Here is a 25,079-nt window from a genome sequence, read left to right on the forward strand (position 1 = left end):
AACCCCTAGTACTGTTACATCACCACTCTCAATCATTTTGTCCACCAATACAGCAGGTGTCATTGCTCGACCAAATGCCAGAAATAATGGGATATAGGAGTCATAAGAGTATCTCTATCAGGGGACTTCCCAAATAGAGAGGCAATTGTATAGAGATATATTGATTAAAAATGAGAATATATATACAAAATATAACCCTATCCCCAAACCTCTCCCAGAAAACATTCTTCCTCACATTCCAACAAAATTCCAGATTTTTAAAAAATTAATTTTATTTGATTAATAACAATATTAAAGTACATAAATATATTGCAGTTTGTTGCACTGTTAATGAAAACAAATATATATGCAAACATGTCATTATAGTATCAATACATCTTTGCTTAAAAATACCTTGATGTTACATTCAGAGACCTATATCAACCTGGCACTTCTTCCATATTTTATACCCGTCCTGGAGGTTTAATTTTCTCTCCAGGATCTTTGCAATTAGGGACACCATCTCATCAACGGGGCGGTGTTCACGTTCCTCGGATATCTTGTTCACTGTTTGTTTTGCTCCAAGAGCTTCTTGTTGTCTTGACCTCCCACATAGGAAAGTGGACTCATGTTCTGCTCCCCAACTCAGATTCTCTTCCTTCCCTGAAATTCTGCCTCCATGTCCTTTTTTGCTTGTCTTTCTGGGTTCTGCATTTTCTCTACATCTCAGGCTCTCTGTCTCACTTCTGTCCAACTCTTCTATGTCCTTGTCATTGTTTCTCTCCTTTCTTAGCCAATCATTTGCCTTAAATCCTTCGTCATCACTGTCCCAGTCTCCAACTTTTTCCCACTCATATTCAGTGCTGAAACCAGATGCTCCCCCTGCAGAGGAAGGGTGCAGCTGCTTCTCATCAAGGGAGAAGTTACCATCATCCTCCCCTTCTCTATCTTCATCTAGCTGTGGCAAGCAACACAGTGCTAGATGAGTTTGAAAGTCAACACACTCTAGGTCCACACAGTTTTGATTATCAGCTGAAGCTGAGGTCTCTTGATAGCGTTGTTCCAAATTTCCAGAGTCCTCAGATGAGGTCTCCTTACCTTGGTCAGAAGCTTGTATGCCTTGCTGGACCAGTTGCCCCATGATGGAGCCCTCAATTCCTTTCAGGATTGGGGGAATTTTCAAATAGTGGCTTTGCCCGGTGATGGACTCACAGGACCATTCTCCTAGCTCTCCAGCTGTTGAAGATGCTGGGGATGCTGCAACAGATGCAACGGTTGTGTCTCCTACAGTTTGGTGTGGCAATTCCTTTGCCCTCTCCATGCCCCAGCTGAGTCTGCTCCCTCTCCTATGTAGCCGGCTGCGTGGCTTTGCACACTTCTCTCTCCCTGCCTGCCTATAATTCCTACTTGCAATGTCCTCATAGGAAGTATGAGACTCAACATGAAGAGATGGCAGTAGGACAGCATCCATATGTTCCTGGTAGAGGAAAGTTGTGTACTGTTGAACTTCAATGGGCCTGCTTGGGTATGCCCTGGGTGCTTCCTGCTCTGGGGGGAAATTGTCCTTCATACTTTCTTCCAAAGATGAAGAAGAATTCTGGCTGTTAAGATGCTCTGATTGCAGAGAAGAGGAGCTTTTATTCCACTTGGCTTTTCTCTTGACTTCCTCTCTCTGCTGCCACAGTTGTTCTGTGTCTGGTCGCAAACAAGAAACTGAGTCTTTCCTAGAAGCAGACAAATGACAGGAACAGGAACAGGTAGGTGTTACAAGGGATTGCTCCACTTCCTTGATGTCTTTTAATTTGGATCTGGATTTGTTGGATCTGGAAACAGACAAAGAGAGGGGTGGACTCTCAAGTGGACCTTGCCCAGTACTCTTCACAGAAGGTATCATATTCTGTGACACCCTTAGTCCACACACTCTTCTCCCAGCTTCCCAGCTGCCTCTTGCTCCTTGGTTTCCTATGACTTGCTGGACTTTTGGGCCAGGATAGCTGCCAGGCTTTTCAAAATCCAGCCAATAAGTCTTTCCCCTGTCCGAGCCTGTTTCATAAAATGCCTCTGAGTCATCACTGTGCACTTCCTCTGAGCTGGAGTTCCATTCTTTTTCTGCATACCTTTGAAATGAAGAATCTGATAACATGGAAGCTTGATGACAGTGATGTATAAAGGTCTGTTCTTTCTTGCCCTCTCCCTTGGCTTCTTCCTCCATTTCCTCAGTCTGAGGAATGAATGCTTTCATAGACTCATGGAGCAGCTTGGGAAGGCGCCACCTATGTTCCAAGGTCAGGTTCTGGACATGGTTCTCCAGCTCTTTCTGTGTGCTTTGAGCCACAAACTCCAGGGGTTCATTTGCCACTTTCACTTTGCTTGCCACTGGTGCTTTTGTAGCCCTTCCTCTTCTTTCTCCAATCAGGCCCTCCCATCTCCCTCCAGGTCTGGCGCTCACACCTGTGGCTGACCAAGGATTCTTTGGTAGTTCTAGGGACATCGGAGCAAAGGCATGCATGGATCTCTGAACTGTGACTGGAAGGCCCCACTCATGTTGGATTTTCTTGTGCTGAATGTGGAATTCCAGAAGACTCTGGACTGTGTCAGCAAGAAAAGGCAGGTGCACAGCACTGTTTGAAAGCTGGGTCATTTTAGAATTGACAAGAGAACTTTTTCCCAGTGATTTCCCCTCTGGTGCTTCTCTCCTGACCAAGAAAGTCTGCACAGAGTTTCCTGAAACTGTGTGATATGTAGAATCTTGAGGCCCAGCTTTTCCAGACCAGAAACGTGGTGAGGAGGAATGGAAAGCTCTCACAGTTTTTTGGAGGTGTTTTGGGAGGCCCCATCTGTGCTCTACAGTCATACTACTTATGTGAGCTTCCAGGCAGTCTTTGATCTGTGGGCTTAGGAACGAAAGAGGCTGTTCTGTGATATGTACCTCTCCTCTAACTTGTGGAACTTTATGGGTGCTAACATTTCTTTGCCACACTGGAGGGTGATTCTGTGAGTCAAGGGGGAAAGGGGCAAAAGCATGGAGAGACTTCAGCACAGCAGCGGGCAGGCCCCAAGCATGCTGGATCTTTTTGTGCAGAATGTGGAACTCCAGATAATTCTGGACCTCATCTGTGAGGAAAGGCAACAGCCGCTCAGAATAGGTAGAAGCTGTTTCTTGATCAATTACAAGTGCAGTTGTTTTTGGAGGGAGAAATGCCTTCAGGGACTTCTGAGCCCGTTCTGGGATGCCCCACCTGTGCTCTGCAATCACATGCCTCAGGTGGGCACTCAGGTGCTCCTGTGCATCACAGCTGAGGAAAGAGAGACTTGGAGTCATAATCTGCACTTCTCCTCTTTCCTTTAGGCATGTCTTAACCATGCTCTCTCCAGTATATTTTTGTGACTTCATGGAAAAGGGGGAAAAGAGATGCAGGGACTGGATCACTTTGGAGGGTAGGCCCCATGTATGTTGAATTTTCTTTTGCTGGATGTGGAACTCCAGGTGATTTGAAGCCTCATCTGTGAGGAAAGGCAGATTTGCCTTTTCAATAGAGGAAGGTGTTCCATTAACAGCTATGACTGAAGTCTTTGCTACCTCTCTTTCATGGTAAGGTTTCCTTCCTGCTTTCTCTGATGCCTTCTTCTTGGGCCTGGCTTCTTTCTCCATTTCCTCAGCTTGAGGAATGAATGCCTTCATCGATTCATGGAGCAGCTTGGGAAGGTGCCACCTGTGCTCCAGGGTCAGGTTCTGGACATGGCTCTCCAGCTCTACCTGTGTACTTTGAGCCACAAAGTCCAGGTGTTCACTTGCCACTTCCACTTTGCTTGCCACTGGGGTTTTTATAGCCCTTCCTCTCCTTTCTGCAATCAGGCCCTCCCATCTCCCTCCATGACTATCACTCACATGTGAGGCTGACCAGGGACTCTTTGGTGGTTCGAGAAACACTGGAGCAAAGGCCTGCATGGATCTCTGAACAGTGATTGGAAGGCCCCACTCATGCTGGATCTTCTTGCGCTGAATGTGCATTTCCAGAAGAATATGGCCTGCTTCAGCAGGATAAGGCAAGTGCACAGCACTGCTTGCAAGCTGCATCATTTCAGAATCGACAAGAGAACTTGTTTCCTGTGATTTCCCCTCTGGTGCTTCTCTCCTGTCCCAGAACATCTGCTCAGAGTTTCCTGAAACTGTGTGAGATGTAGAATCTTGAGGCCCATTCTCTCCAGACCATAAAGGGGGTGAGGAGGGCTGGAAAGCTCTCAGAGTTTTTTGGAGGTGTTTTGGGAGTCCCCATCTGTGCTCTGTAGTCATACTCCTCATGTGAGCTTCCAGATACTCTTTGGTCTGTGGGCTTAGGAACGAAAGAGGCTGTTCTGTGATATGTACCTCTCCTCTGACTTGTGGAATTTTATGGGTGCTAATATTTCTTTGCCAAACTGCAGGGTGATTCTGTGAGTCAAGGAGGAAAGGGGCAAAAGCATGGAGAGACTTCAGCACAGCAGCGGGCAGGCCCCAAGCATGCTGGATCTTTTTGTGCAGAATATGGAACTCCAGATAATTCTGGACTTGACCTGTGAGGAAAGGCACCATCAGCTCAGAATAGTCAGAAGCAGTTTCTTGATCAATTACAAGTGTAGTTGCTTTCGGAGGGAGAAATGCCTTCAGGGACTGCTGAGCCCGTTCTGGGAGGCCCCACCTGTGCTCTGCAATCATATGCCTCAGGTGGGCACTCAGGCCCTCCTGTGCATCACAGCTGAGGAAAGAGAGAGTTGGAGTCATAATCTGCACTTCTCCTCTTTCCTTTAGGCATGTCTTAGCCATGCTCTCTCCAGTATATTTTTGGGGAAAAGGGGAAAAGAGATGCAGGGACTGGATCACTTTGGAGGGTAGGCCCCATGCATGCTGAATTTTCTTTTGCTGGATGTGGAACTCCAGATGATTTGAAGCCTCATCCGCGAGGAAAGGCAACCTTGCCTTTTCACTAGAGGATGCTGTTCCATCAACAGCTATGAGTGAAGTCTTTGCTCCCTCTCCTTCATGGTACGGTTTCCTTCTTGGTTTCCCTGGTGCCTTCTTCTTGGGCTTGGCGTCTTCCTCCATTTCCTCAGCTTGAGGAATGAATGCCTTCATCGATTCATGGAGCAGCTTGGGAAGGTGCCACCTGTGCTCCAGGGTCAGGTTCTGGACATGGCTCTCCAGCTCTTCCTGTGTGCTTTGAGCCACAAAGTCCAGGTGTTCACTTGCCACTTTCACTTTGCTTGCCACTGGTGCTTTCATAGCCCTTCCTCTCCTTTCTGCAATCATGCCCTCCCATCTCCCTCCATGGCTGTCACTCACACCTGTGGCTGACCATGGACTCTTTGGTGGCTCGAGAAACATCGGAGCAAAGGCATGCATGGATCTCTGAACAGTGATTGGAAGGCCCCACTCATGCTGGATCTTCTTGCGCTGAATGTGCATTTCCAGAAGAATATGGCCTGCTTCAGTAGGAAAAGACAAATGCACAGCACTGCTTGCAAGCTGGGTCATTTCGGAATTGACAGGAGAACTTGTTCCCTGTGATTTCCCCTCTGGTGCCTCTCTCCCGTCCCAGAACATCTGCTCTGAGTTTCCTGAAACTGTGTGAGATGTAGAATCTTGAGGCCCAGCCTCTCCAGACCATAAAGGGGGTGAGGAGGGCTGGAAAGCTCTGACAGTTTCATGGAGGTGTTTTGGGAGGCCCCATCTGTGTTCTGCAGTCATACTCCTCATGTGAGCTTCCAGACACTCTTTTGTTTGTGGGCTTAGGAATGAAAAAGGCTGTTCTGTGATATGTACCTCTCCTCTAACTTTTGAAACTTTATGGGTGCTAATATTTCTTTGCCACCCTTGAGGGTGATTCTGTGAGTCAAGGGGGAAAGGGGCAAAAGCATGGAGAGACTTCAGCACAGCAGCGGGCAGGCCCCAAGCATGCTGGATCTTTTTGTGCAGAATGTGGAACTCCAGATAATTCTGGACCTCACCTGTGAGGAAAGGCAGCAGCCGCTCAGAATAGGTAGAAGCTGTTTCTTTATCCATAACAACTGTAGTTGCTTTCGGAGGGAGAAATGCCTTCAGGGACTGCTGAGCCCGTTCTGGGAGGCCCCACCTGTGCTCTGCAATCACATGCCTCAGGTGGGCACTCAGGTGCTCCTGTGCATCACATCTGAGGAAAGAGAGAGTTGGAGTCATAATCTGTACTTCTCTTCTCTCCTTTAGGCATGTCTTAACCATGCTCTCTCTAGTATATATTTGTGACTTAAGGGGGAAAGGAGCAAAGAGATGCAGGGACTGGATCACTTTGGAGGGTAGGCCCCATGCATGCTGAATTTTCTTTTGCTGGATGTGGAACTCCAGATGATTTGAAGCCTCATCTGCGAGGAAAGGCAGCTTTGTCTTTTCACTAAATGAAGCTGTACCATCAACAGATATAAAAGAAGTCCTTGCTGCTTTTTCTTCATGGTTAGGCTTTCTTACTGGGTTCTCTGGTGCCTTCTTCTTCTTGGGCTTGTCTTGTCTTAATGATTCTTTTTTGTTCTCTTTAGGCCAGAAACCATGAGTAGCCACTTGGAAGGACTTGCACCGACAGTAGAAGAGATGCTGTGATTGACTGACTTCAGGTTGGGAAGGGGCTCTCAGAGGCAGAAATGTCCTGAGCGATTGTCGAACCCGTTCTGGAAGCCCCCACTTGTGCTCTGCAATCTTTTGCCTCAGGTGGGCATTCAGGTGCTCCTTTATATTTGGACTGAAGAAAGGGAGATTCTGAGTCACAATCTGTATATCTACTCTCTCCTGTGTTTGCGTTTTGGCCATGTTCTGTCCTGCATTGCTCTCTGAAAGAAATGGGGAAAAGATATACAGTGACTTCAGCACATTAGAGGGCAGGCCCCAAGCATGCTGAATTTGCTTGTGTCTGATATGGAATTCCAGTAAATCCCAAGCCTCTGCTGACAGGAAACGTAGGTTTACCTCTGGCCACAGGAAAGTAGATACTTTAAAGCTGGTAGGTCTTGTTGTTCTCTGTGTCTTTTGGACATTTTGCTTTCTCCTTGACATTTTCCTAGATCTGACCTCTTCCCATGAGTTTTCCTTATCTTGTTCAGTTTGGGAATCATTTGTAGCCACCTGAAAGGATTTACACTGATCCAGTGAGAGAGGTCGTGATGGATCCAGCTCAGATTGGGAAGGGGGTCTGAGAGCCATAAACCCCCTCAGCGAGTGCTGAACCCGCTTTGGAATTTCCCACCTGTGTTTGGTGGCCATGCTGCTCACGTGAGCCTCCAGGCATTCCTTTGTTTTGGAGCTGAGGAAAAACAAATTCTGATGGCTTGGTTTCACTTCTTTCTGGTGCCACACACTTGTTTTGTCTAGGCTTTCTCCTGTCTCCCTCTCTGGAGGATCAGGAAATGGAGAAAAATGGTGCAGGGACCTCACCACAGAGGATGGCAGGCTCCATGCATGCTGGATTTTCTTCTGCACAATGTGGAATTCCAGACGATTCCAGGCTTCCTCTGTGAGTAAAGAGGGCTTCATCTCAGGAGAGGCTAAGGCTACCACTTCAGGGCCAGAGTTTGTGGTTATTACTTGTGTCCTTCTCTGGGTATTCTTCTTTGCCTCTTGGGTGGGTCCTTCTCTGGACTGGACCAGTGATCGAGAATCTTCATCTTCCTCAGAGTGGGAGCAAATGTCATGTCGCAGGCAGAATTCATGATGATGCTTTCTTTCTCCAGTGGTTGCATGGTGTACCTGAGCTTCTCCGATGCCAGACACTGCCTCTGGATCTATTGTTTTCTTGACCCTCTGAGGACTTAGAGCCTCTCCTGAGGGAGCAAGGGGGAGAAAGTATTTTGTTGACTTGAGGATTCTCTGGGGCAGGCCCCACCTGCACTGTAGCTTCATCCTTTGAATGTGGACATCTAGGTGTTGGAGGATGCTCCTTGAAAGGAACCGTACCTCCTGTGGCATGATATAGGTCTGGGTCAAAGTCTTAGAAGGATGGGGCAACATAGGGGTTTCTTCCATAAAGCCCCTGAGTGACCTTTGCACCAGGAAAGGAAGGCTCCACTCGTGCTGCACCATTTTCTTCCTCACATGTTGTTCTAAAGTCTCTCTGGAGGGCCCCTGAAGGAATGGTGTCTCAGTGTCCATAAACTGGAAGTTAGCCCTTCCTGGTTGGAGGGAAGAGAAAGGCAACCTTGGTGCCTCCATCCAAGCACGGGCCTCGACATATTTTGTCCCCAGTCCCCAGAGAGAAACCAGGCGTCTACACTTCAAGGCCAGTTCAATTCGGCCCATTTCCTCTAGGCCAAATGAGAAAGAGGGGATTCGGAGTCTCAATGGCCTAACACCAGGATGGATTGGCTTGGGGAGAGCCTGCCTCAGGGTGAATGACCAGCATCGCCAAGAGGCTGTAAGGATGACAGGGAAATATCCCAGATGGAGTTCCAAAGCCTTCTTCGTGAAGTGGCGCCTCAGGGTCCCCAATACTTCAGTCTTAAGACTGAGACCCAGCCGAGTTTGATGAATGGCTGCTCCTCCCATTCTCTCAGCTTTTCTCCTCTCCTGCTCTGTACTTGTAGCACCAAGAGTCCAAGGCTGTGGATGAAGGCCCTCAAAGCTGGACTCCCTGGGGAAGCTTCTCACTGCGTGTGTCCTCCTCTCTTCAAGGAAGCTGTCACTTCCTGCTTCTGGGAACAGCAGCTTCAGGGAACGGAGGATCCTTCTGGGCAAACCCCACTGCTGTTGCAGCTTCATCCTTTGGATATGAAACTCTAGACAACGGTACGTATTCTGAGGTAAAAACAAGACTTCTTGATGCAACGCTTGTAGGTGAATCTCACTCCTGTAGAAAACACATTCCTGCGGGAAATATTGCATGAAAGCTGTGAGAGAACTCTGGACGGTTCTGGGCAAACCCCACTCATGCTGCAGTCTCTTCTTGCACAGGTGCTGTTCCAAAAACTCTTGGTCCTGAAGGTGGAGAAAGGGGATCTCCATGGGGAAGAACTCAAAAGGAGCCTTGTTGTGCTGGAGGGGCTTAGAGTGTGGCCCAGGAGCCATTGCACCCAGAGCCTCCACATAACGTTGGCCCAACCCCCAGAGAGAACTCAGGTAGCAACGCTGCACACACACCTCCATCCTCATAGACTCCTCTGCAGGCACAAATGGCAGGAAGGGTGTCCGGTGCTGCAGGGGCCTGGAGCCAGGGAGAGGAAACTTGGGCAGAGGCTGTTGGGACATCAGCATTGTACACCTGTGAGAAAGTGTGACTGCAGGTGGAAAGGTCTCTAGCTGCACCTCAAGGCACTTCTTCGACAGATGGAGCTGCAGTCTCACCCTAAACCTAGCTTGTGGAGCAGGGAGCAGCTGTGGGACTGTAGTACCCATCGTCCTTTTCACCTTCTTGGTTCTCCCTTGCTCTCCACTAGTAGTACCCACCATCCAAAGCTGTGGGAGTGTTGTAAAGAAAAGCTGGTTAGGAGGGAACAGCATTCTCAGGGACTCCAGGACCCTTTTGGGCAGCATCCATCGCTGATGGATGACTCTCTGGCGCACATTTTTCTCCAACAGAGCTTGGGTGGCCTTGCTGATGAAGGACAGCTCTGTCAGGCAAAAAGCCACCTCCCCCCTGCCTTTAGCCTTCTGGGGGCAAATGCAGCCAGCGTCTGGCAGAAGGTACTGAAGGGATCTCTGGATCAGCCCTGGGAGGCCCCAGGTGTGCTGCAAGGACTTGCTTCTCACATGCCATTCCAGTAAATCTCGACTGTCTTGACCCAGAAATGGGGTGTCTTGTGCAGAGAAGCTGAACTGGCGATCTTTGCTGGGCAAGAAGGTACCAACAGTCACTGGTAAAACTGCACCCTGCAGCAGTCGGGCAAGGGACCTATTATATATTGTGGACAGTCCCCACTGGTAGATTAGCTTTTTATGCACAAGATTAAGTTGGATGTGATCCAGAACAGTCCGGTCCACAAAGAGGAGCTGCTGGCATCTTGGCTGAGGAGGTTTTGCTCCATGTGGGAGGCCTTTGGGGAGCACACAATGGGTCATTTCCCAAGGTTGCTGTGCTATCTGAGCAACTCTGCCCAGCTGGATCTCCAGGGCTTTCTTGGCCAAGTGACCTTGCAGTGCCTTCTGCTTCCAGTCCCAGCCAAGCTGTGGATGATGCTTCCTTGAAGAGACTTTGGGGTTTTTCAAAAAGCTCTGGATCATCAAGGGAGGCACCCTTTCCTTCACTGAGCCTTCCAAAGGCAACATAAAGGCCCTCCCATTTTCTTTGCAGCTCTTGATGGGTGGAGGAGAGAACACTCTGAGAGACTCTAATACCCGCCTAGGTTGGCCCCACCACCTCTCTATGATCTTACGCCTGAGGTGGGCTTCCAAGTGTTTCATTGTCTGCAAGGGAGCAAAAGGGAACTGGCAACAGCTAATAACCACCTGCACTTCAAGCTTGGCACCAGCTATGGTGTTCAGGTGAATTGAAGATGCTGGGACAGGCAAGAGGAACCGTTTCAGAGATTGTTGCACTAAGCCAGGCAGGCCCCAGTCATGCTGAAGCCTCTTCTTCAGGACATGGGACTCCAAAATCTTCCTCTCTTTGGGTGCTATGAAGGAAGGCTCTGCATGACCAAACTCAACACATGTGTGTACCCGGGAGGGCAATGCAGCTGACCACACAGGGGGACTGGGGACCAACTTGGCCAGGGACTGCATGTGGATGGATGGAAGACCCCACAAGAAATGGATCTGTTTGCACCTGATGTTTATCTCAATAATGTCAGCTTTCTCTTGAAGACTCAAACACAGCCTGTTCCTCAACTGAGGGTAGCTTTCGCCAAGCAGAATAAGCTTAGGCAGATGTGTGTTCCTCTGTTCCACATTAGTCATCCCGTGAGAATGCTCTACAACCACAGGGAAGCCTTCTAGCCTCATTGCTATGGATTTCTGCATAATATGGTCCTGGAGGTTTCCTTGGAAGCCCAGTGTGGTCTTAGAGTAAAAGGTTCCAGGCATGGGTGGCCTTAAGGAGGTCTTCTGCAACTTCCTTGTGCCACTAACCTGGCAATCAGCCTTTGCCGTCCGGATGGAGATTGTCAACGGAGTCTGTGCTTCCGACTGAAAGGGTGGTTTCACATGGTCTTGGCTGTACCTTCTCTGCTCAATCATTCTCAGCTGCATGACTTCCTTGGCTGCCTTGTCGCACACCGCACACATTGGATCATCACAGAGCAGCTGACGAACAGACCCTGTATAAGGACCAATCTGGTTCTTGCTGACAAACAACTTCTGTGTGACTCCTGCAAAGAAAATGAAAGATTCCTGTTATTAATAGCAATTCTTCCCTTGTGTCATGGATGAAATCAACACTGCTTGGAAAAATTACTTTTTTGGACCACAGCTTCCAGAACTGAAGCAAGTTTAGAACAAAGGCATACAATGATATGTGTGTGTGCATGTTACATATCTGAATATGCAAGACCTAAGCAGAGCAGTGAAGGATAGGGGGTCTTGGAGCTATCTCATCCACAGAGTCTCTATGAGCTGGGGATGACTTGAGGGCAACAACAACAACAACAACAACAACAACAAAGTGTGCCTTCAAGTCCCCTCTCTACTTATGGTATCCCCGTGAATCATTGGGAACAAAACATTCCGAAGTCCACGAAATAACCTTTAAATTCCATTAGTAATTCAAAAAAATACTTCTGTTGAGATCTAAGATAACTCCATCCTTTGTGAGGTCACAGCTCCCTTTGTTAGGCAATGAATATTAAATCTTACAAGATATGCCTTCAAGCTTTTGCATCAGGTAAAACATGCCAAATGACATCCTAATTTCTTTTTTTTTAAATGTTTTATTTTTGTTGGGGCTGCAAACCCCAAAGAGTAAAGTCTCAGGTTATTGGCTCCCCATGTAGGATTCCCTGTAGCAGGTAAAACACAGTCGGACAACATATCCAGGGGTTTTGTGTTGGCCATATACCAAATGGCAACAACATCCAAACACCATAAAACAGTGATATCTTTATTTTGGAGAATGAACAGGCACAAAATACATAATGCCAGTTTTTGAACCTTCACTGTGCCAGGGCTAGGTTTGGTTTTGTTTGTTTTTCTATCCTGAAGGATTCATGGCAAATCCTTCAGCCCTTCACAGATGAAAACAAGGACATGGATGGCCAAGCAACATCAGAGGGTGGTCAGGATGGCAAAAGGTGTGAATGAGGGGAACCATGCCAGGGAGGAGGAGACCCTGCAACAGTTTCCTTTTGCTTACTGGGTCTCTGGACTGTAATAAAGGATTGTTTGATTGCTTTTGCCTGAGCCAACTGGAAAGGGCAAGGCTCCATTCCTCTCCTCTCCTCCCTGCTCAGTGGAATATGCTTTTTTTACTCTTTTGAACTCATTTTGGAGCAACTGAAGTACGCTCAGGACAAAAGAGGAATGTGAGCGGGGGAGAGAGAGAAACTGGGACATTTTTAAAGCAACTGACAATTAATTGGGACTGTCCCTGCCAAATTGGGACAGTTGGAGGGTGTGTCATTGCCATGTAACAAACCTCTTTAGGGGCCATGTTCCCAAGGGTGGGTGGGTGAAGACCATGAAGTGTGAAGGGGAGAATGGGCAGTCTTGCTAGCTCCTTTCCATGTTAACCAATGACTGGGATTCAGAACCCTGGACAATGAACCTAAAGCCCTAATCTATATTTAAATCTACTCCTTCACTGAAATCCATTCTACAGAATTTATAGCCAGACCCAGGCAGGATTTGGTGAGCCACAGGACAGCCATCTTTGATAGTGCTCTTCCATTCATGTCTCTTCCACCACCTCAAATCTTAAGACAAAGGGAACATGTTTTATAATAGGTGGTTGTGGAAAGGTATTTGGTGTCCACAAACACTGCAAATGTCTCTTGTTTGGCTCTCTTCTCAGAGACTAATTCTACAGACCCCTGTTGCTAAAAATTGCAACTCCTTGCCAGGGCCGGCTCTAGGTATTTGGCCACCCTAGGCGAGAAATATTTTGGCACCCCTGTCACTCGTCATAATTATTTTCACCCCTTGATTTCCGCTGTTTCATTTCTTAAAGGTAAACATGACATAAAGCTTAGGTTCCAATCTCTCGTCATAGTATTGAGAATTAGACAAAAATCCAATTAGGTTTTTACAGGTTAAAGACTTTTTTTATTGCTGAGATATTTGGAATGGAGACTAATGCATCTATATTCCTTTTGCAAGCTGGAAGCATTATTTATTCTAATGATGTGGAAAGATCTGGATCCCATCCCATGAATTTGTGGGGTAGTAGTGGTCCATCTATGACCCCTAAAAACTAAAAATCTTCCTCCAAGGGGCAGAAAAGGATGTCATAAGAAAGAGAAGAAAACCAGTTGGGTCACCAGGTGAGAGGACCAGGGCTGCTGCCACACTGCAGAATTAATGCCGTTTGACACCACTTTAGCTGCCCTTGGCTCCCACAGTGACTGGCTGTCCTAACTGCAAAGGAGGACAAGGCACTGCAAAATGTAGGTCTGTCAAGTAAAATGGAGGACATGACTAAGTAAAAGCTAAAACCCCTCATATAAATATAAATTCATGCGTCTTAGTGATGCTCAAAAGGGAGGACATTTTTGGAATTCCTCCTGGACAGAAGACTCAAATGTAAGGTATACCCCAGAAAAAGAGGACATCTGGTCATCTTGCTGGTTCCATGCTATAGAGTCCTGGGATTTGTAGTTTGTCGTGGCTCCACTACTCTCTGAATGAAAAGGCGAATTCCCTTCCAAAAATTCAAATCCCAGGATTCCATAGCATGGAGCCAGGGCAGTTAAAGCGGTGTCAAATTGCATTATTTCTGCAGTGTAGATGCAGCCTATGAACCAAGGATGGGAATGGCTTTAGGGCGAGAAAGGAAAGACACATAGTAGGCACACCATTTACAGCACTTTAGAAATAAACTATAATAATAATAATAACAACAACACCAAGAGTGGGCAAGCCACACTCTCTCAGCCTCAGAGGAAGGCCATGGTAAAGCTTCTCTGAACTCATATTGCCAAGAAAACCCCATGGTAGGTTTGCCTCAGGGCAGGACAGACCTCCTCCTCTTCCAGGACATGTCCTCCATTCCAACCTTCTGTCCAGGAGGTATTTTAAAACATCCTCCATTTTGAGCATGACTAAGAAGCATGCATTTACATTTCTGGGAGTGTTTTGAGCTTTTCTTGAGCCCTGTCCTCCCTTTTCTTGAATGTCTTCCATTTTGTGGTGCCTTCCTTTGTGGTGAAGACATCTGGGAAGAAGACCAACTTTTTAAAGTGGATTATTGGAGTCAGTCTGGACTAGTTGTTTGAGCATTGGACTATGACTCTGGGTTCGAATCCCAGCTCGGCCATGGAAACCCACTGGGTGGGGGCATCACACTCTCTCAGCCTCAGAGGAAGGCCATGGCGAACAAACCTTGCCAAGGAAACCCCATGAAAGGGTGGCCAGGAGGCAGAATGGAGTTGAGGACACACAGCAGCAAACAACAACAACAACAAGGGGGTCTGGGAATCAGAGAAAAGGGTCAGTGATGGAAGGGAGGCAAAGGTGGGTGGATAGGGAAGGAATAGGGCCAAAGTCTGGGAAGGAGAAGGAGTTATTGGGGGGAGGGGAGAAATGGGGCCATGGAAACCCACTGGGTGGCTTTGCGGGAGTCAGACTCTCTCAGCCTCAGGGGAAGGCCATGGCAAGCCTTCCCTGAACAAGTCTCTCTCTTGGCAAGAGAGAGAGGGAGAGATGAAAGAAGGAAGAGAAGAAGGAGGGAGTGGGGAAGGAAGGAAGAGGGAAGGAAGGGGGAAGGTAGGAAAGAAGGAAGGAAGGCAAGAAGGAAGGGGGAAGGAGGGAGGGACAGGAGGAAAGAAAGAGGGAAGGAAGGAAGGAAAGAAGATGGAAGGAAGGAAGGAAGGAAGGAAGGAAGGAAGGAAGGAAGGAGAAGGGAGGCACTCTGCACTCCACAACAAACTCCAACTCCCAGAATTCCATAGCCTTGAGCCAGAAAGAGTTAAAGCAGTGCCAAACCGGGTTAATTCTCCAGTGTGGATGCAGCCCAGGAGTTGCAGAGCGCAGCAAACTTCTTCCCTCCTTCCAGCCTCATCAAGCAGCTCTCTCTCCCTGCTCCTCAGAGGCTGGCAGTGCTGCTGGCTGCTCTGCTTGGCTGATTCTATGATCCTCAGGCTAAAGACACACTCTCTCTCTTTCTCTCTCTCTGGCGCACCCAGCAGTTTGGCACCCTAGGCAGCTTCCTAGTTCGCCTATATGGATGAGCCGGCCCTACTCCTTGCTCTTCTGTTCTTTCCACTGATCAGAATATGACTGTAACTATGTTGATTACCAATCAAAAACTTTTCATGCTCATGTCCTTTTGATTCCCATGAACTCATACTGAGTGGAAGTTATAAAACCTTTGCTGTAATCAATAAAGCGGTCCCTCTTCCAAACGGCAGGAACTGGCACGACAATGCTTGGGATGTAATATTTGCCTGTAAGTAAACACCTTCCTTGGATGGTTCAGGGTCCACCTGCAATACCATGTCCCTAAGGGGAACTCACCCATTAGCCAGACCCATTCTCTGATAGGCCAAAGAGAGGATAAAACTTCACAGAAAGCTAAACTACATCTGAAGGTTAAATTGCACCACTGACACAATCTTCTCCATGCAGGAAAACCTTGCACGAGTTTCCACATGAAAAAGAAAACTGGGATCAGGATAGCATTCCTGAAAAGGAATTTGCAAATAACACAACAATGCCTGTACAGTATAATCTCCTCCATATTTGTAACCAAAGCCAAGGGGATGCTTCATCCAAGGCTCTGGACCAGGCAGTACTGGTTGGAGATACAAGTGTAGGGCCTTGCCAGGGTTCCAATGTGCATCACAAATGTCTCCATGTAACCTTTGTGCAGCCATAAATCAGAAGGAACCTCCAGCCCTTGGGGCATTTCAGTGGGCCTCTTCCTCTTGGTAATACCCTCCATACCTCTTAATGCCAGCTCATGGGTGGCACTTATTATAAGGAGCACCCCTTATGTGAGGAGCCAGAAAGCTGGTCCTTTACAGGCCTTCTAGGTATCCCTTATGATGAGAGATGTCCCTGACTGGAAGCTTAGCCAGCTTTCCCTTTTATATAGATACCAAAAACATCCCAGTTACACTCTCTGAAATATAGAGAGGAAAGCAATGGCAAGCCTCTTTTGAAGAAGTTTTGCCAAGAAAACTGAACCAGCATTGTGTAGGGGTCTGAGTGTTGGAAATCTAGAAGACTAGGATTCAAATCCCACTCAGCCATGGAAACCTTGGGCATGCCACACTATCTTAGCCCCAGAGGAAGGCAATGGTAAACCTTCACTGAAGAAGAAATCTTGATAAGAAAACTCTAGGAGAGGGCAGTAGCATACTCCAACTTGGTGTCACCCATTGTGGGGTGGGATGGGGCTTCTAGAGGCAGGATGTCCAGTGAACCTGCTGCATGAGAGCATGCACGCAAACATGCATGGTGGAAAAAAACGTGCATGGCCCCGCAGCAGCCCAGAAAGCCCCACAGCGACTGGGAGAACAGTCATGCACTCCCCTGGCAGCCCAGAATCATCTCTCTCTCTCTCCCTCCCTCTCTCTGTCCTCCATTTGGGTTTTCTTGGCAAGATTGGTCCAGAGGAGTTTGCCATTGCCTTCCCCAGAGGCTGAAAAAGTGTGGCTAATCTAAGACTATTGTTGTGGTCTGAACAAGGAAACTCTAAACAAGCCTTGGCAAGAAAACCTCCTCATAGGGTCACTGCTTTAAGGTCTCCATGAGTTGGAAACACTATAAAGGCACACAATCACAACGAAGTCTTAGATTAGTCACACTCTCACAGCCTCAGGGGAAGAGAAACGCAAACACTCTCTGAACAAGCCTTGCGAAGAGAACCCCCTTAGGTTTGCCATGAGTCGGAAATGCCTTGAAGGCACACAGTCACAATAATAGTCATAGCTTTGTCACACTCTCTCAGCCTGAAGTTCTGAATGTGGGATTTGTAGATTGATGAGGCAAATCAAGGTCAATGCCTCATCCAACTAAAAATCCCAGGAGAGAGCTGTTTCATGGCGGAGGCTAGGGTTTGACCTCCATAAGTCATAAATTCCATGAGTCAGCTTTGGGCAAGGCACACTGTTTCAGACTCAGAGGATGGCAATGGCAAATCCCCTCTGAAGGAGCCTGTCAAGAAAACCCCATGATAGGCTTGTCTTAGGGTTGCCATAAGTCACAAATGACTTGGAGGCACACAGTAACAAACCAGTTTATCCCCAGCATTTCACTGCAACAGGGTGACCAGATGTCAAATCTGCAAAGGAGGAAACAACACTATTACAAATTAAATGGTAAAAACACTAATAGAAATGTAAATTCATGCTTTTGTTCTGCCAAAATTGGAGGACATTTTGAAAATCCTCCTGGACAGAAGGCTGGAGTGTAGGACATGCCCTGGAAAAGGAGGACATCTAGCCTGCATTGTCCATTGGGCAGGAATGCTGGGAGCTGCAGTCTAACACCTGTAGAGATGACATTGCTTACTCCAATCAGTTCCATTGATGGGAGTCCTCCATTTGGTCACCGGCGGGCTTAGGAGTCATAGTTGAGGAACCTGCCAGAGCACTAAGATCTTCAGGGAAAGGCTTTCTTGGGGTCCCACCACCATCCCAGGCTCGCTTGGTGAGGACATGAGGAAGGGCCTTCTCTGTGGCTGCTCCCACCCTCTGGGACTCCCTTCCACGGGAGGCTAGGCTGGCCCCCTCCCTGCTTGCTTTTCTATGGCAGGCTAAGACATTTGTATTTCAACAACCGTTTATAAGCATGCCACTGTAGTTTTTTTTTATATTGAGCATGTGTGTTGTCTTTTAACTTCCATTATATTTTAAATGTAATTTTATATTGTTTTTAGGTGGCTTTAACTGTTTTAAAATTTTATTGTAAAGCTTTTTAAATCTGTGAGCCACCTTGCGTCACTTCGGGGAGAAGGGTGGCATGTAAATGAAGTAGGTAAGTAAATGAAAGTATAAAGTCGTAGGCTTTTATGGCCGGCGTCCATAGTTTTTCATGGTTTTTTTCAGGCTATGTGGCCATGTTCTATAAGAGTTTATTCCTTATAGAACATGGCCTCATAGCCCCCCCACAAAAAACCCACAAAAAACTAAATCAAAGTATGTATGAGTGACTCTGGGACATTCTCTCAGCCTCAGAGGAGGGCAATGACCCACCTCTTACCAAATTGAGGAGAGTTTGCCTGGAGGTCAAACTGGGGGTCTTTTCCACTTTTAGGATTCTTGGATCCTGTGCATTCCTTAAAAATCTCCTTGGCAAGTTTGTAATGGAATACAAGGGGAGCATTTTGTGTGTAGGTGGCGGTGGATCCCTTCAAATCTCCTGCTCTTTCTACTCCTGCTCTCCCTGAATAAAATTGGTGGCGGGGGGTGGGGAGGCTGAATTGGCAATGGGAAGAGACCCAATTCATTTGTTTTACAAAGCAAAGCTGTGGGCAGATTGGGAGGCCATTTTTGGGACATCACCATACACAAGGAAAGCCAATGTAAGATCCTCTGCAAAAACCCAGTCTCCTGCTAATCCAATTGTCATTTCAAATGATTAAAAAAATAATAATTCTTACTGATTGGTTGAGAGGTTCCAATACTTTCTGCTTTTAAAACAGCTTATTGAAGCTTCAGGAAACAAATCTCTCACATGCTTCAGAAAAAATGACGAGAATTCTTTACAACACTACTGTCAATTTCTATATCCATCCAGTTTTGGGCTCTTGGGCTCCCATCCTGTATGTACAGTCTCGAGAATCATGAAACAAAAATTTCTACCTTAATTCTGAGATTAGATCATTTTACACTTTGAAATAACATCATAGCCCACACTTGGGCTTTTAAGTCATATCCTCCTTCTCTTTTTGCTTAATAGAAATACGATGAAAACAAACATATGCATCAGAAAAGCCTTCCTTGTTAGGGAAACATTCCCAACATGTTCATTTGAAAGGAGTGTCCTTAAGTGAGACACGAGAACCCGAAATGTCCATAGGCAACACGCACTTTATTTTGGCCAAGGCGACAGCACACCAGCAGATGGTGATAAAATTGCTGCCGCACCCAATAGCCATTTCCAAAAGTTTTTATAGTAAAACACAGTTCATTGTTTACATAGCATTAGCTTAATTGGTTATTTAGTACACACATGATTATACAATAGGCAGTTAATTGGCTATTGTCTAAACAACAAATAATTGGTTGCGTTCACTGTCCACGCAAAGGTCACACATTTTCTTATTGGCTCTACATTTGCTATTACATTTGCTATTACATTTGCTAGGAGTCTGGAATGCAAAGAGATACTAGCTAGGATGATCCTGTTCCCTTCAAGGCCACAGTAAAGGGAGAGCATTGTATTCTCAAAGCTCTGGCGAAGGGAGGGGTGCGTGTGTGCGGTGTGAGTGTGTACAGTGGACACACACAGGAACAAAAGGTGGGGGCCATCATAGCCCATGCACTTTTACTCTGTAGCTCATTCTATGAGTCTACTGTAACCACTGATTCTTTTGCAAAGCCATGTACAGAAGCAGAAAGTAAGATAGCATAAGTTCAGCCATATTTATGTCCCTCTCACCTGACTATTCTGTGATTTCTGATTAGTCCTAATAAAACTATTATGCTGGGAATGTTTTTATTCAATAGCCAAATGCTCATCTTGTTTTTGCTCACCACTTTCCCTAAGTAACATATTGCCTACTAGACTACAAAAGGGATTTGCCTCATTTGGAAAAAAACCTTACATATTCATTGCTGTTCTTCAACTTCCTTTATTTAGGGTTGCCATAAGTGAGGACCTCCAAACCGGGACAAATGTAGGACAAATGCAGGACAACATTTTCAAATGTAGGACACATTTTTAAAACATCGAGGACACGCAAAAAAATTGAGGCTTTCTTAGAAATGTTAATATAAATCCATGTTTCTTAGGCATGATCAAAATGGAGGACATTTTGACATTATTCGTAGACAGATCACGGAAATGTACTTCCTTTTCTGGCCACCCCCCTCTCCCCATTCCAAACAGCACATTTGAGCATTGAACATGGCTTTATTTTAACATTGACTCTTGCATATTTCAGAGGCTTATTCCACAACCAAACCCTTTGGTCAAGGGACTTTGGTTTTCCTTCATTTTGGCTTGTTTTGTCTGTATTCCTCCCCACTAAATAAAGGAGACATGAAATGGAGTTAATGGGTACAAGTTGTTCAACAAAAAAGTCTTGTGAGACTCTGTAGGCAAGAGGTGCACCATGTTAAGAACTGCATTAAGCACACTTAGGCTGCTGCCACACTGCTTTCACTCTCATCACTCCATCCTATGGAATCCTGGGATTTGTAGTTTGTTGTGGTGCCAAGGCTGGGCTTTGAAATCTCAGGCATAAGAGAGGCAAAAGGCTTGGGCTGCATCTACATTGGAGAAATAATCTGGTTTGAGACCACTTTAACTGCCTCGGCTGAATGCTATGGAATTCTGGGAATGGTGGTTTGTTCCAGCACCACAGCAGAATGGCAGTTAACCCCTGGAAAGCTCTCTGACCAAGGTGACCAATGCCCTCACCCCAAAATGTAGGGCACCCAAGCAAAAAAAATGTAGGACATGGCCAAAAATAAAAGCTAAAAACACCCATGTAATTATAAATCCATGCTTCTTAGCCATGATCCAAATGGAGGACCTTTTGAAATTTGACAGAAGAGGACATGTCCTGGAAAAGGAGGAGGATGCCTGCTCACCTTGTCTCTGGTCCAAAACACACTGCAGAAATAAAACAATGCTGGACTGAAATGCCCAGAGTTCCTCACCAAAGCTGCATCCACACTGAGGAAATAATCCAGTTTGAGAGTGACTTAACTGTCCTGGGTTAGTGCTGGGGAATGCTGGGAACTGTAGTACATTGTGGCCCCAGAGCTATGTCTGACAGGGAGTCCCATAACCCTCCAAACGTAGTTGAACTGCAGTGCCCAGAATTCCTCCCCAGGTGCATCCACACTGAGGAAATGGTCCAGTTTGAGACTGCTCAGTGCTGGGGAATCCTGGGAATTGTAGTCTATTGTGGCCTCAGAGCCATCACTGACAGAGAAGTCTCAATGTGTCCCAAACACTAGCATTCCCAGGATTCCCTAGCACTGAGTTAAAGCAGTCTCAAAGTGGGTTATTATTCCTGCAGTGTGTGTGAGAGATATAAAAGCTAGGGACTGGATTCATTTGGAGGATCTCTGTGTCCAAAACACACTGCTTGGACTGCCAGGGCTCAGTGCTATGGAATCCTGGGAATTGTAGTTTATTGTGGCACCTGAGCTCTCTGACAGAGAAGGCAAAATGCCTCACAGACCCCAGAATTCCAGAGCATTGAGCTTTGGCAGTTAAAGGGGTCTCAAAGTGCAGAGGGGGGGGGGAGAGAGAAAAGCCAGGGAGTGTGAATGAGCTCTGAGAGGAGGAGGAGGAGGAGGAGGAGGAGGAGGAGGAGGAGGAGGGAGGGAGCCAAGGGAAGTGGCCAGGACCACCAGAGGAGCCCCTGCTTTTCCTCATCATCGCAGCCTTCTCACTGCTGGCAAGAGGCTCTGCCCCCAGCCAGGCAACGCCTCCATTCAGTCTCCTTTTGTCAAAAGAGCACTGGTGCCACAAGAAACTACAATTCCCAGAATCCCATAGCACTGAGCCATGGATGTTTAAGGGGGGGGGTCAAACTATTTCTGCAGCCTTTTGCAACCCCAAAGCCTTCTATTATTTACCAGCAACTTGCAAGGCAAAATCTCTTCCTTCCAAGCCATTGAAAACCAACCCAAGGGGAGGGCTGATTGCTTCTTTCTCATTGGTCAGCTTTGGGAGAAATTTGCATATTACAAGGAAAGGTGTTTAGGGCCTCAAAAACGACCCTGTGATAAAGAATTACAACAATACTGAGTGGTAGACATTTAAAAGATGAGGAGGCATTTAGACTCCCAGGGAAAGAGGAACGATTGATGGCCTTTTTTTCTTTGCTCACTGTAACCTGAAAGTAATGCCTTTTGCAGGGTATATATACCAAGTGGGCTGGCAATAGCTCTGAGTGGCAGGTGTCTTTAAGACCTGCTCTCTAGGCTTAAGTCAGGCAGGGAGGCGGGGAGGGTGGCACACAGCCATGGGGAGGGCTGGAGCTGCCTCCAGGGCCTTGCTGGGGGGGGGGAGGTCCCAGGGGAGGGGCCAAACTGGGGTGGGACCATGTGGCCCCGCCCCAAACCGGGAAAGTCCCGCCCCCAGGCAGGATATGGCAAGCCTACCTTTATTTACCTTCTTTCCATTCCTGGGTGTCTGATCTACATAATAACATCATGTGTTAAAATGAATCTGCCAATTTTACTTTCCCAAATAACAGGCACTTTATAGTTGTTGTTTTTTTAAATCTCATGTTTTTTCCTGCCCTATTCATGAATAAGTATGGGTATTTTGGTAAATTTTAATTTGAAAAGCCAAACCCAACAAAATTTTCGCACATCTGGTTAATCCATATTCAATTCCCAGCATAGCAGTTGAGCTGGCTGTACCTGCCTGCTCCATGCTGAAACTGTTAAGAAAAAAATGAAGTGATTGAATCTCATAAACATGGTTAATTAATAATAATTAATAATTTGTTTTATTTATATACCGCTATTCCAAAGATCATAGCGGTGAACAGCAAGTAAGCTAATTAGCAAGTAAGCTAATTTGCCCCCAACAGTCTGGGTACTCATTTTAGCGACCTCGGAAGGATGCAAGCCTGAGTCGAGCTTGGGCCCTAAATAAAGAAGGATCCAAACTCATAATTCCAAGAACACATAGCCTGCTGCCAAACTGGAGGAATCAATTAGATTTGTTTTTTCCCAATTTTTTTTTAAAGAAATCACACTTTCTTGTCCATTTCGTTTATTTTTTTAAAAAAAAATAGGAAATGAAAAAAGACATCCTCTAATTCAGTGATTCCCAAAATTTGGTCTTCTGGGAGTTTGGACTTCAAGTCCCAGAAGCCCCAACCAACTTGGTCATTAGTCTGGAATTCTGGGAGATGAAGTCCTAAACAGCAGGAGGACCAAAGGTTGGAAACCACTGTTCCAATTATTGCCCAGCCCTCTTCATATATATTGTGGGGCTGAAAATTCCTGCAGCAACACCGGCTCACATTGTTCCTAGGATCAACGGTCCTGGTTGTTGTCGTTCTTTGTCTGTCTCTTCTGCTTACACACCAGGAACTTGGAAACTGAGAGTCACTAAGACAGCATGTCACACAGAGAAAACTCAAACTCACTGTAAAAGTACAAGTCTTAAGCGGATTGCATAAGCACAAGAAAGAATATCCTAGCCCAGCAAGAGCACTTAACATCTTGCTTGTTCTGGTGTAATGTTGCTTCTGACTGGTTCAAGAAAATTTCACAAAATCGGAAAAACAGGCACACAGATATTGGGCAAGGGGACTTGGTTGATGGTATAGAGGGCATGCTTATTGGATTTGTAGATGACACCAAATTAGGAGAAGTAGGCAATACCCCAGAAGACAAAGTCAGAATTCAAAATGATTTTAACAGATTAGAAAGCAAGGCCAAAACTAACAAAATGAATTTCACCAAGGAGAACTGTATGGTATTAAACTTGGGCAGCAAAAATCAAATGCACAGATATAGGTTGGTGGACACCTTTCCTAACAACAGTATATGCGAATGGGATCTGGGACTCCTAGTAGACCACAAATTCAGCATGAGTCAGCAGTGTGACGCAGCAGCTAAGGAAGTCAATGCAATTCTAGGACTGCAGCAATAGAAATATAGAGTCTAGATCAAGGAAAATAATAACGCCACTTTATTCTGCTTTGGTAAGACATCACCTGGAATACTGTATCCAGTTCACAGCAGTAAAAACCCATCACAGTTATTTTCTAAAACTTTGATGGCATAAACATGGTTTTTCTCTAATTAAATTTTTATTGAGTTTTTACAATAAAACACATAAGGTCAGTATAACAGTGACAAAAACAAAACAGCAACAATTAACTACAGGGGACCAAGGGTATGCATCTGATGAGTAATTATTTTGTAGCAGAGTCACGGAATTGGGGTTTGCGAGAGCCAGAGAGTTGGACTCGTCCAGCTGTGGAGTGTCTGTCCAGAGATCCATTTGTGAAGTAGGAGGTTGGATCCAGTGGGAGTGATGATTATCCTAGTCAATAATTACTATTTTATATTAAAGTAGAGTTTCTAGTTTTTGAATGAATTTGACTATACATATGACTTTTTGCATGAAAGTAGGGGGGACTGTTGAAAGTTTAGATAGATCTGGTATTATTATGCTCTGCTGTTAAGGAATCTCATTGCAGCACAGGAACTATTTTGTTTTACATTTGTGATAGATAAAAATACAGACCATGAGCAGTTGACACTTGAAAAATGAAAAGCAAGAGCAAATTATTACTAGACATTTGTGAGGAAAAAACATTTTAAAATATTGTCACTATTTTTAATGTATTTTTGGGTGCTGAATTTGTGATCCTAATTCCAGCTACCTGATATGGAAGATCAATAAGTATTTCATTGTCTGGACATGTTAAAGTTTTGTATGAGAGTTTTGATGTTGAGAACTGCTGCCCTGTGGGTTTCTCAATAGATTCATATTTAAGCAACTGAGTCAATAGCAATGTTCTAAAGAGCCTTCTGGACCCAATTCCACATTTGTCCAGCCAAGATCCAGCAGGAAAAAAATCTAAGCAAAATGAGTTAAATATGTACAGGGAAAGTGGGAGAATATGGGGTATTTTGAGATTTCCTGAATGGTTTCTTAATTTCATATCATGTACAGTTCTCTCTTGCCTCCTCTTACTCTCAGCTTCCGTTACCCCTCCTTTAAGAATAGGGAGGGAGAGATTAAGACAGCTGCCACAGTGCAGAATTAACACAGTTTGACATCTGTTTAACTGCATGGATACATGGGTGTCATGGGGGACTCTCCCCAGGGATAGATGGATACATGATTGTCATCATGGAGG

The 25,079-nt window shown here is 46.0% G+C and overlaps 1 protein-coding gene across 1 annotated transcript in view; it reads right to left on the minus strand.

Moving 5' to 3' along the window:
* Nucleotides 1-320: 320 nt before the first annotated feature.
* Nucleotides 321-25,079, minus strand: part of LOC149311396 (uncharacterized) — a 60,692-nt gene continuing 35,933 nt past the window's right edge. The window contains exon 3 of the mRNA XM_089529499.1: nt 321-11,277. Coding sequence (XP_089385625.1) covers nt 407-11,277 — 10,871 coding nt within the window. The 3' untranslated portion in view covers nt 321-406. The remainder of the gene's footprint in view (nt 11,278-25,079) is intronic.

The sequence above is a fragment of the Sceloporus occidentalis genome, unplaced genomic scaffold (assembly GCF_023333645.1).
Source record: "Sceloporus occidentalis isolate IW3139 unplaced genomic scaffold, rSceOcc1.0.p SCAF_6, whole genome shotgun sequence".
NCBI lineage: Eukaryota > Metazoa > Chordata > Lepidosauria > Squamata > Phrynosomatidae > Sceloporus > Sceloporus occidentalis.